We start from the raw sequence: 12134 nt of genomic DNA, 5'->3' as shown, positions 1-12134 counted from the left end.
CATTTATGACATACTCAACATACATGACATTTATGGCATAGGGACATACATGACATACAGGTATACAGTACTGCTACATTTGTGACATATACGGTATTCAAATATACAGTACTGTTACCCATAGATCCTGACAGAGTACATATGATGGGGAGGGGACTGTACATTAGGAGGGGGTGGGTGGGTGGGAGAGAAATATACATACGGTGGTGAGGTGACTACATTTGGAGGGGGTGGGTGGGAGAGAAATATACATACGGCGGGGAGGAGACTGTACACATTTGGAGGTGGTGGGTGGGTGGGAGAGAAATATACATACGGCGGGGAGGAGACTGTACATTTGGAGGTGGTGGGTGGGTGGGAGAGAAATATACATACGGTGGTGAGGAGACTGTACATTTCGAGGGGGTGGGTGGGTGGGAGAGAAATATACATACGGTGGGGAGGAGACTGTACATTTCGAGGGGGTGGGTTTGTATCAGCGAGCCATATGCAGATTTTGCCTAGTTCCTAGGGTTTTTTCAACCTGCAACTTGTTCTTCAAGAGACCAGCAGGGCTGAGTCGTCCGCAAACAGGAACAAGTTGCAGTCACAAGCTGACGACATGTCATTTGCATAAATTAGGAACAGTAGCGGTCCTAGTATGCTTCCTTGTGGAACACCACAGCTCACTGTGAGGGGGGGGGATAGAGTACCGTTTGCGTGTATGCTTTTACCAACGCGTTCGTGTTTCCGGGTTCCCGCTTTGCGCTCTGATTGGCCACTGACCTACGTGCGTACGCCCCCCTCGCTATGAGCGGCTGTGTCTGTGCGCTATTGTTTATTATTATCCGGCCACAGTGTGGGTTCCCTGGTCGGTGATGATGAGCTCAAATAGGTTATTATAATAAACACTGAATGGAGCAATATAGCCTTGTTGTTAGTTAGACAGCAGGCTATACGGTCTTCTTCAGTTGAGTTACACTTTGAAACATTTATAGCGAGTCTTGCTCTAGTGATGCATCATCACAACAACACGGGCGGCTCTACAACAACAATGGCTTATTTATCTATAAAGAAGACAATCCCATCGCTGACTACAAGTACTATAGTCACACACAGACAGGCCTGCCGTGTTTTATGAATAAAGTCGATTTTCATTTAATCGCCTTTGGGGCGTGAGATATGAAGACAGATTTAACTGGGTATAGGAAGGAAGTACCATATGAGCCGCAAATTGAACATGCAGTGAGTGAATGAATGAATGAATGAAAACTTTATTAACAGATTGCAGAATGGGTACAGTGCAGTACAGCTCAATACATACAATTGTTAAGGGGATGCAGACCAGAGAAAGACTTTCGTCTTGTTTCCACCAGGGTCCCCCATTTCCAATTCATCGTAATGTCTGCGACAACAACCCAATAATAAACACTCGAAACAGCTATTATCAGACAATTACAACAGCAGTGGTGCCTGCTTCAAATGTCACGTATTATAGGCTATAAGCCTGTGTAGATCTATTCGGAATAATAAACACATCTAGCAAAACATGACACAATGTGATCCTATCTCCGATAGAGCGGCTGGTCGCAGAGACGCGAGTTGAACGAACACATCGGGAGGAGAATGAATGAATGAAAACTTTATTTAACAGATTGCAGAATGGGTACAATACAATACACACAATTGTTAAGGGGATGCAGACCAGAGAAAGACTTTTGTCTTGTTTACATCAGGGTCCCCCATTTTCAATTCAGTGAATTGTGACCAGGAGAATAGACCAGACGTGCATCATCCTATAATAACCTCATGTCCCCAAAGGCGATTAAATGAAAATCTACTTCATTCATAAAACACGGCAGGCCTGTCTGTGTGTGACTATAGTACTTGTTGTCAGCGATGGGATTGTCTTCTTTATAGATAAATAAGCCATTGTTGTTGTAGAGCCGCCCGTGTTGTTGTGATGATGCATCGCTAGAGCAAGACTCGCTATAAATGTTTCAAAGTGTAACTCAACTGAAGAAGACCGTATAGCCTGCTGTCTAACTAACAACAAGGCTATATTGCTCCATTCAGTGTTTATTATAATAACCTATTTGAGCTCATCATCACCGACCAGGGAACCCACACTGTGGCCGGATAATAATAAACAATAGCGCACAGACATAGCCGCTCATAGCGAGGGGGGCGTACGCACGTAGGTCAGTGGCCAATCAGAGCGCAAAACGGGATCCCGGAAACACGAACGCGTTGGTAAAAGCATACACGCGTACCGTTTACCTCCACCATCTTTTCTCTCCCCTCCAGGTAGGATTGCATCCAGCTCACTGATAAACTATCAAAACCAATTGCTTTTAGCTTGTCAATCAGAATGGAGTGATTGACAGTGTCGAAGGCCTTTTGTAGGTCCAGCATGACCATGCCGCAGTATTTGCCCGCGTCCACCTCTTGTTTGATGTGGTCGTTCAAATAGAGGAGGCATGTGTCAGTGAAGTGGGATGTTCTGAAGCCAGATTGGAATTCGTAGAGGTACTTTTCGACCTGTTCGTATACAATTTTCTCCATGACTTTCGAGATGGAGGTAAGAATAGAAACAGAAGAAATAAAGCAAGATAGAGACAAAGAACAGAATGGGGTAATTAAGATAATGGTAAAGTCATACGAAGGACGGAAGGGGAGGGTGATATCAGCACTATATCAGGCAATAATGGACAGTAAGGGAAATACAACATTGTATGTGAAAGAAAAGTGGGAAAGAGAGTTGGAAATAGAGATAACAGAGGAGGAATGGTATGACACATGTAAGACACAACAAACAACCACAGGATCAAGGATATGGAGGGAGTTTGGGTGGAAAAATATAATTAGATACTTTATAACACCAGAAATACAGGGCAATTACACACTAGCAAAGAAAACATGTTGGAGGGAGTGTGGACAGGAAGGGGCGAACCATACACACATATTCTGGGGATGTCAGAAGATAAGGCACTACTGGGAAGAGATAGGAGGGATAATAAATGAAATAATAGGATACGAAATACCCCAGGGAGGCCAAGTGTTGTATTTGGGGAATCTGTCACAGGAAGGAATCCAAGGGGAAGACAAATATTTGATTAAGATATTGATAGTGGCAGCCAAGAAAGCTTTAACTAAACTGTGGTACAAGGTAGAAGTGCCGACAAAGGATCAATGGATAGAGTTGGTAGAGGGGATACAGGAAATGGAGAGAATCACACATCTGCTGAGGCTGCAAGAAGAAAAGTTTGAATGGAAATGGGGAAAATGGGAAGAATACAGGAGGGGAAGTAACAACATCACAGAGGTTTGAAAAGGATACAAGGAAATTAATAAAAATGTAAATAAATAATGCAAATGTAGAAGGGACCGAAGGACCCATGTCACACTTTTTCTTTACCCATTTTTTGTCTATTTGTTTTAATTTATGTACTGTGTATTGTCTATGAATGTTGTCTATGTATGTTGTTGAAAAAATGAAAATAAAAATTTAAGTTTAAAAAAAAAAGAATAGAAACAGGGCGGTAGTTGCCTGGGTCTAATTTGCTGCCCTTTTTGTGCAGAGGGGTCACTCTCGCAATTTTGAAGTCCTTGGGGACGTGTCCCTGTTTTATGGAGAGGTTTATTATGTGTGTGATGACTGGGGTGATGGTGGCTGCTGAGTCTCTGAGGAATTTGGAGGGGATGTTGTCATGGCCAGTGGCCTTGTTAGGTTGGAGGGCGCTCAGTTTTTTGACTACCTCATCGGTTGTTACCATTTCTAGTTTGAAGTCGTCTTTGCGGACATGCAGTGTGTCCTCATGGTTCATGGTCGCCTATTGGTTGAAACTCTCAGATCAAGTTCCATGACGTCGAGCGAAAACTCTTTCTTTCACAGATCACAGGTTCGAGCATGGACCGCGATGCTTCTCTTGGGCTCCTGCCTCCTCTTCTGTGCCAGGATGGCTACGCCGATCTGCGTGGTCACAATGGCAACCACCTTTCACTGGAGCAAGGTCGAGTCAGGGGTGGTGCTGGGTGGATTCTTTTGGGGTTATTGTTTCACACAGATCCTGGGAGGACATGCCAGTGACAGGTACTGTATTTAATTTGCAGGGTAATAATAGAAATACATAAATATAGGCAATCAAATAAAATAGGGGGAAAAAAACTGTGTAAACAATATAATTAACTCTGAACATATAAGAAATATAAGAAAAATAAACAAAGGTACATATGATGGTCTTTATGGGCTGGGCGATATGGCCAAAAACGTTATCGCGATAAAATTATAAAATTATTTTCATATAACTCGATATCGATAATTATAGTCTGTCAAGTTTAATTAACTTCTTATGCCCGGCGCCGATGGACGGGCTATTAATAGACTTGTTTTGCTGCTGCGAATGTCTCGAGTTGATGTCGTCATCAGTCCGCGCACGTTAGCAGTTAGCTAGAGCAAGCGGTGTATCCCATGACAATGTACTAAATATGACCCTAAAATACTCTGTTCCGCCCCAATACATTGCAACGACGTCCACCGTATATACCCCACACTACTATAACCGTTACCCTCAGAATTCAAAACACACACCAACTCGGCAGGTAAACTATAAAATAGCGCCGTGCAAGCTAATTATCCTAGCCAGCCTCGTTTCCAAGCGGTGTATCCCATGACAATGTACTAAATATGACCATAAAATACTCTGTTCCGCCCCAATACATTGCAACGACGTCCACCGTATACCCCACACCAGTGGCGTCGCGTGGGTAAAATAACAGGGGAAGCCAAAAAAAAATTATAAAAAAAAAATGTATTAAATATTTTTATTAATATTTTTTATTTTATTTTATTTTTTTGTCAAGCAGTCACCATGTACACTACAGTATGGCTCGGCGGCCAGTCAAACTTTCTTTTTATTTATTTAACAGATTGCAGAATGGGTACAATACAGTACGGCTCAATACACACAATTGTATAAGGGGATGCAGACCAGAGAAAGACGTTTGTCTTGTTTACATCAGGGTCATTAATACTGCTGGAGCATTGGTTCATTTTTGGTCCGATTTTTCCTTGCACGATTTTGCGCGGCGCGTGGAAGCAAATTCGAGACACATATTCGGTTGCAAAAAGGTGTCCCACGGTCTCCTCTATGGCCGTGAATATTTTCACGCGGATCGGAATCACGGCGCGCCCGTGGGACACTTTTCCGTTTCAGTGAGTTTATTCCACGCTTTCTGTTTTCCTTTTCTAAGCATTTTAGGGGCTACATGTGAATGAGTAATAGTTGCGGGACGCCCAGATGTTTCCACGATAGAAAGCTCGCGTGGATTCCATAATAGGCTCACTTAATACAGCGTTTTTAAAATCACGCAACATTTTCAGGGTCGCGAGCCGACCTTTTCCCCTCGTCTTCGATGATGGAAGTGATTTAGGAAAAGCTTCGGCACGCCGAGAGGTCCCCGTGGATTTAATCTCTCGAGGATCGGGGCAATATTCGGCCCGTGGGAACAGTTACGGGTTAATACAATGTTCAGAGTGCAGAGGGGAAAATATATGGAAAATATTCCTCTCAGCCCCGTTTTAAACTTTTAGGGTGTGGCAGTCAGCTCGAATCTGATTGGCTAGGATCGGATTTGGACTCTATAATGCTGGAAGCCTGGAGAAAGAGACCTACCTCCTGCCTCTCTCCTATACTAGCTGCAGTGAGCACAGTGAGTCTGACAGTGTGTTAGAGGGAGTAAGAAGGAGAAGAGGGAGACATTTAAAAAAAAAAAAAAAAAATTATAACAGATGAAAAAGAATGTAAACTATATATATATATATTTTTTTTTTCATATTTCATATTTGATATTAATTCATATTTTAATATTAGGGAGGCATGGCTTCCGTTGGCTTCCATAAGGATTCGCCACTGCCCCACACTACTATAACAGTTACCCTCAGAATTCAAAACACACACCAACTCGGCAGGTAAACTATAAAATAGCGCTGTGCAAGCTAATTATCCTAGCCAGCCTTGTTTCCAAGCGGTGTATCCCATGACAATGTACTAAATATGACCATAAAATACTCTGTTCCGCCCCAATACATTGCAACGACGTCCACCGTATACCCCACACTACTATAACCGTTACCCTCAGAATTCAAAACACACACCAACTCGGCAGGTAAACTATAAAATAGCGCTGTGCAAGCTAATTATCCTAGCCAGCCTTGTTTACTACTTGAGTCATACCTCTCTATGTCTCCTTCCGCTGTCGGCCATCTCCTTCACTGATTGGTTGTTAGTGCGTGTGCTCATATCCAAGCTTGGAAAATCGATATATCGAAACTTTGCGACCACGTTTCATGTTTATTTCGAGGAAAAAATGTATCGCGATAGTTATCGTTAGCGTTTTATCGCCCAGCCCATCGGTTATATTAGTTACAATAGTATTTATTACATTAAGATATTCCTTTATTGATCCCCTTGGGGAAATTCAGGCATCATAGCAGCATGGGGGAGGGGGGAGGTACAGGTATGGGCAGGGTAATAGTAGAATACATAATACAGGCAATCAAATTATAGTACAGTAGAAAGTAAAAATAGGCAGTGTAAACAATATAATTAACTCTGAATATACGCATATGGCAGTTTAATCAAGGTGCAGATGAGGGTCTGTATGCCCTATCAGTTATATTATACATTACAATAAATATGGAATCTATTGTATCTACACTAGAATCTAAATATATATACTATGAGTAAGTAAGTAATATTATATTACATTATTATACATTAGGTGTTCTGAACTACTCTTACTCTAATTTGAGTCAAATTGAGTTGAAGTACTTGTACGTCGTACAGTTTTGCAGTACTCTCTCTCTCTGCATGTATGACCAGGATGGGTGGAGAGAGGGTCATGTCCCTAGCTGCAGCCTGCTGGGCGGCCATTACAGCCGCTACTCCTCTTCTGGCACAAGTGGGCACTCATCCCCTCGCTGTCATGACCGCAGCCAGATTCCTCATGGGTCTGTTACAGGGTGAGTAGTACTGTACCTGTTACAGGTTAGTAAGGGAGGACAGTACTGCAGCGCTAAAGCATGGGCTGGATATAGGGGTGGGCAATATGACGATATTAAATAAATATCGGGTACAATTCATTAACGATACACTTTTTAAACATATAGTGGACATCGTGATGTTTTGTTTTGTTTCTAAGCCTCCGTGGCTGAGATGAGACTTACTTTAGCGCAGCACTTTCCTCTCTCCCTCACACAGACACACACACTCGCCCAATTTACGTCACGTACACGCACATACACGCACACACGCCTAGAGAGGTGGTAACTAAGTTAGCCGTTAACTAAGCTAAGCTAACGTTAGCCGCTAACCCTGGAAACGCTCACAGGGGAGTGATCCACAACACCAGTTCTATTAGTGAGAAAAGGGGGGGGGGGGGGGTTATATTGACGAGGCTTGACAACATAGGTTTATATAATCATCATATTGGCGTGACTGTATCCATCAAAGGGTTAAATCAAGCATTTTTAAGTGCTTTAGAGGAAATATCAAAATATCGCAGTATATATTGTGTATCGTGATGGAGTAAAAACATATCGTGATATCATTTAGAGGCCATATCGCCCAGCCCTAGCTGGATACCTCGCTTTTGTGCCAGGCAGACACTCTGACCTGACTAACTGCTGCTGTGACCACACTGTCACCCTATCCCAAACTATGAATCACGTAAAGACAGTCTCATTCCCAAATGGATTTACGACAAAAAATTTCCTCTTAGGCAGATTTCTGCCCATTTAAGACATATTAGGGCTGGTAGCGCGATTCCCCACATTTTCCTGGGAGCAGATTTGAGAGTGCTGAGGAGCACACTTATGATTGATTGACTAATTGAACATTTTATTAACTTGACAGACTTGTGTTCTCATAGTGATTCCTTCATGTCAACGCTACAGGCCTCCTTGGAATTAATTACTTAATCGTAATTAAAATAAATATGACAATATTTGTACGATAAGAAATTACGCATTTGATGTCGGAAAAATAAATACATTGGATTAATCTGATCACAGGGCAGCTGGATTAACCATATCTGAACCAGCTATTTTGGACAAATGTATAATTACTTTAATTACTCAGATATTCAAACACAATTATGCAATTATTGTGAAATGATTGAAAATAATAATTATTTAATGCCTTCTGTAGAATTTGTATTTCTTATTTGTTACACATCTGTTTTAATGATTAATTATATACATTTGAAGGAATGCAGGTCAACATGCAATATATCCCATTGATTGGTATACAATGGGACAGACCTTTGTTTGATATAGCTATAAACCTGCATTCCTTCGAATATATCATTAATCAATTAAACTTATATTGAAATACACTATATAGCCTATACACCAACACTGAAATGACAGTGGATAAATAAATAAGAACTAAAGCTAATCGCATGGAAATAGACTGCATTAATATTCCATAACAAGTCTTGTGTGCGCCAGTATGGCCTACGTGTCTAATGAAGTATAGGCTTAATATATTCTAGTTACTTGTTTCATTAGGATTTAGTAGATACTATATATATGCTCTGCCCTACGTACAGTATAAGTACAGTCTGTATACAGACTGTATAATGCAACAAGTCATTAATGGAATACTAAGTGTAACTGAGGGGTTACAAAACCCTGACTGTATTAAAGATTGTGATAGATTAAACCACTGCTAATTATTATTATTATTACTTGCCAGAAAGTACAGTTATAATATGGCAGACACTTAGAATAATACGGCACGGTGACAAAGAAATATCATTTGGAGTATTTATTATTGTGCAGCAATTGTACAGAATGGGAATTAAGGGTCGCGCTTGTATGGCGAATAATATGAATAAAGTCAGTCAGTAGCAAAGTCAGTTGGAATGAATAATTCCTACGCTGGGATACTAGATTAAACGCCGCCTGGCGTGGATGGCACTATAGTGGGCAAACGATGGTACCGCTGGAGACAGGGGGTGTCCTCCCAGAGATGTAAGCTCTGGAGGAAGGAAGAATGTTCGGATACTCAGTCTGTTCACTTGAAGAAAGGGGGTTCTTGTACGGAATCCAGTCCTTATAATCCAAATGCCCCAGCAGCAAAGCAATAGCTGTAATCCAATTGCTCGATAGCAATGATGATAGCCAGCTAGCTTCGGTCCTCGAAGCTAGCCCGAGGTAAGATCTTCAAGGTGGTTAAATCCAAACGACAGTGGGTATTAACGAGGCTCTTCTCCACGGTAGTACGTTCCACAATCACTATAATCCAACCAATACTGGTTCTGCAATCGCCGCCGTAGGTTCCAATATGCACATGTCCAGTAGGTCCACGACTAGGCCCTCCTCGTGTACTGGCACTAACTACTAAGTCCACGCACACTTGCTAAGGTTTTACCTAGTTACTAAACGAACAAACTGCTGGGTAATGCTACATACCGAACGAACAGCTGTAACACGATTCACACTAAATGACGACTCTTTACTTCACATTAAGCTAAGTCGAACTTGACGTTACTGCATTAACTCTGACACTTTTACTATTCACTTCGCACGTTAAGTTCACAACACTCTGTTTAGACGAACTGCTTCACACTACATTAGAATCACACTACTGCTGCTGCGCCTTCCACGATATATAAACTTAAGTGGCTTTCTAGTGCCAAGCCTCAGCTCTCGTCTCGAATCAATGCGCCGGCACCAGGCATGTTCCAACATGCCCAGACTCGCCTTTGAACCTGACTTCAGGGGCGCGTTGCCTGGCGCCGAGAACGTCAAGGGCATTATCCAATGAGGAAAGTGAATATTACTAGGATTCAAACGCAGGCTTAAAGGGATATAGCTTATATATATAAATAATATACAAGGTATATAAAACAATAAACGTAGATTCTCAGCTTTAATCTGGCCCTTCACAACAGCCGCCTCCTAATTAGTCCGCACCTAATTAGTTAAGGGAGACAGATTAATTGCTCCATACTTGTTGTGAGGAGTAGGTCAATCTACAAAGTCAGTGGGTCATGGTCGTCATCAGGGGAGTCAGGGAGCTCCGGCAACTCTATCAGCTTCGCCACAGGTCGGGTGTAAGTCTGCCCTTGGACTATGACTTCTGTCTCCACATCCTCCGTCCGTTCCTGTCGTCCTGTCTGTACACCGTCTGAGGGGGGGCCGGGTCCGGCCGCCCCATCAAGAGGTAGTTTGGGGTGCTGGGTTCGAGGTCAGCTACGTCGCTTGGAGCGTAGCTGAGGGGGGTGGAGTTCGGAACTCCCTCTTCTTGAGCCCACGGTTCTCTCACAGGCATCGCTTCTATCGAATAGTACGGATTGTCATTGTTTCTTCGGTACCCCGCAGGCCCAACTGGGCTGCGGCGGAAGCGAGGAGGAGAGTCTTTTCTGACCCGTCGTCGAGGACGGCGTAAGTGTCCAGGACCTTGTCCTCGTAGTTCAGGAGCTCTCTGACCACCTTGATGAGTACTCGGGGGCTCCCATTATACGTGGGGTCGATGTGGAGCACTCCTGTTGGTGAGTTGCCTTGTAGGGCTAGTCTTCTCTTGTGGACCTTGCGCAGTGTATCGCAGTAAGCGGAGTCATGCGTGTTAGCCTTAAGCCGCTGATCCATTTCAGCGGGGGTCAGTGTCTTGTGGTCGTCGCACTGTGACAGCCAGTGTCCGCCGTGGCAGTAAAAACAGGTGATCTCCCATTCCTCTTTGGCGGGGGGGTTGAGGCTGGCCTGTGGTGACACCGACTCGGCCTGGTACATCACCGTGATGGGCCTACTTTGGTTTCCTGGTGGGCGTTTGTTGCTCTCATGCAGGACTTCTAGGTGGGCGCCGTCACACTTGCCGCACCTTTTCTTGAGGCGGCACTCGGCTGCCATGTGGCCGCGTGCGCAGCGGAAGCAGCTGCGTTTCTCCTTAAGCCACTGACCTATTTCGGCTGTAGTTAGGTCTTTGAAGGCGTCGCACTGTGACAGCTGGTGTTCACTGTCACAGTACTGACAGACAGCCTTCCACTTCTCCTTAGCGTGGGGGTTGTGGCTCGTCTGCCGTGACACAGCCTCGGCCTGGTGCATCACGGTGACGGGCCGGCGGTTGTCGTTGAACCTTCTCGGTCCATCTTTAGGGTTAGAGCCACCCCACGCGAATGTGTCTATTCGTAGACTGCTGACCTCCCTGGCTAGGAAGTCAGCAAGGTCTAGGAGGGATGGTTCTGGGCCGTGGGGGTCACGGTGGTCTCTCTGCCGCCGAAAACGTTCTTGACGGGCTGGGGGGAGCTTCTCCAGTATCCGCTCCACGTTGGAATTGGCATATAGTTCATGTATCCCCTTCTCTCCTTGTGACCCGAGCATCCCTACCAGGGATTGTACTTGTATAGATAGGTCATCTAGGGCTCTATTGTCTTTAGCTGGGGGGAGGCGGTCGATCTCCCGTATTTCTTGAATTACGTAGTCCCATACGCGCCCATAGCGCGCGTCGAGGGCCACCAGAGCATCAGAATGGGGGTTCTTGAGTTCGAATATGCCAGCGCTATGTTATGCGCTCTGGGTACTTTAAGGTGCTTGAGGAGGATGGCATATTTATAGGACTCGTCATGTACCTCGGACATAATAGTCTCTAAACACATGCGTAGTTCAGTATACTGTGCTCTGTCCTCACGCGTAAAGTCTGGGAATGTGGGTGTCCCAATGTAAGAGGCCATGGATGGCTGGGACACCGATGCGCGTAGGGGGAGAGGCCTCCTTGGCGAGTCTCCCCGTACGTGGGGTCGTGGGTTAGTGCTGGGTGGGAACCAGAGGCCGGGCCCCCAGGTACTGCTCCTCGGTGCTGACTGTTGGTTAAACTCACCCCTGGGTTGGGTCGGGGGTTCGTAACGCAGCGTCTCGGGGCTGAGGTCGGGGCTGTACTGTTCCTCCTGGTCCGAGATGGGTTCGTGCGTGTGGGCTTGATGTCCTCCCTCGTCCTCCGCTAGGTCTTGAAGTCTCTTAGTTAGTTTCTCTGCGACGTAGGTGGGATCTTCCCGTTGGCTGGGTCCCGTATAGACTGGTCGGGGAGGGGGCTCGGCGACGTAAGCAGGTTCTTCCTGTTGGCTGGGTCCCGTATAGACTGGTCGGGGAGGGG

At 44.6% G+C, this 12134-nt stretch overlaps 1 protein-coding gene across 1 annotated transcript in view; it reads left to right on the top strand.

Annotated features, from left to right (window-relative positions):
* Positions 1 to 3899: 3899 nt before the first annotated feature.
* slc17a9a (solute carrier family 17 member 9a) overlaps positions 3900 to 12134 on the top strand; it is a gene marked incomplete at its 5' end in the record, with an annotated part of 51897 nt that continues 43662 nt past the window's right edge. The window contains 2 exons of the mRNA XM_084333885.1: positions 3900 to 4072; positions 6864 to 7003. Coding sequence (XP_084190011.1) covers positions 3900 to 4072; positions 6864 to 7003 — 313 coding nt within the window. The remainder of the gene's footprint in view (positions 4073 to 6863; positions 7004 to 12134) is intronic.

This window comes from Notolepis coatsorum (genome assembly GCF_963971535.1).
Source record: "Notolepis coatsorum genome assembly, chromosome: 17".
NCBI classification, from domain to species: Eukaryota; Metazoa; Chordata; class Actinopteri; order Aulopiformes; family Paralepididae; genus Notolepis; species Notolepis coatsorum.
Note: the sequence above shows the minus strand (reverse complement) of the source record. Positions and strands in the feature narration are given on the sequence as shown.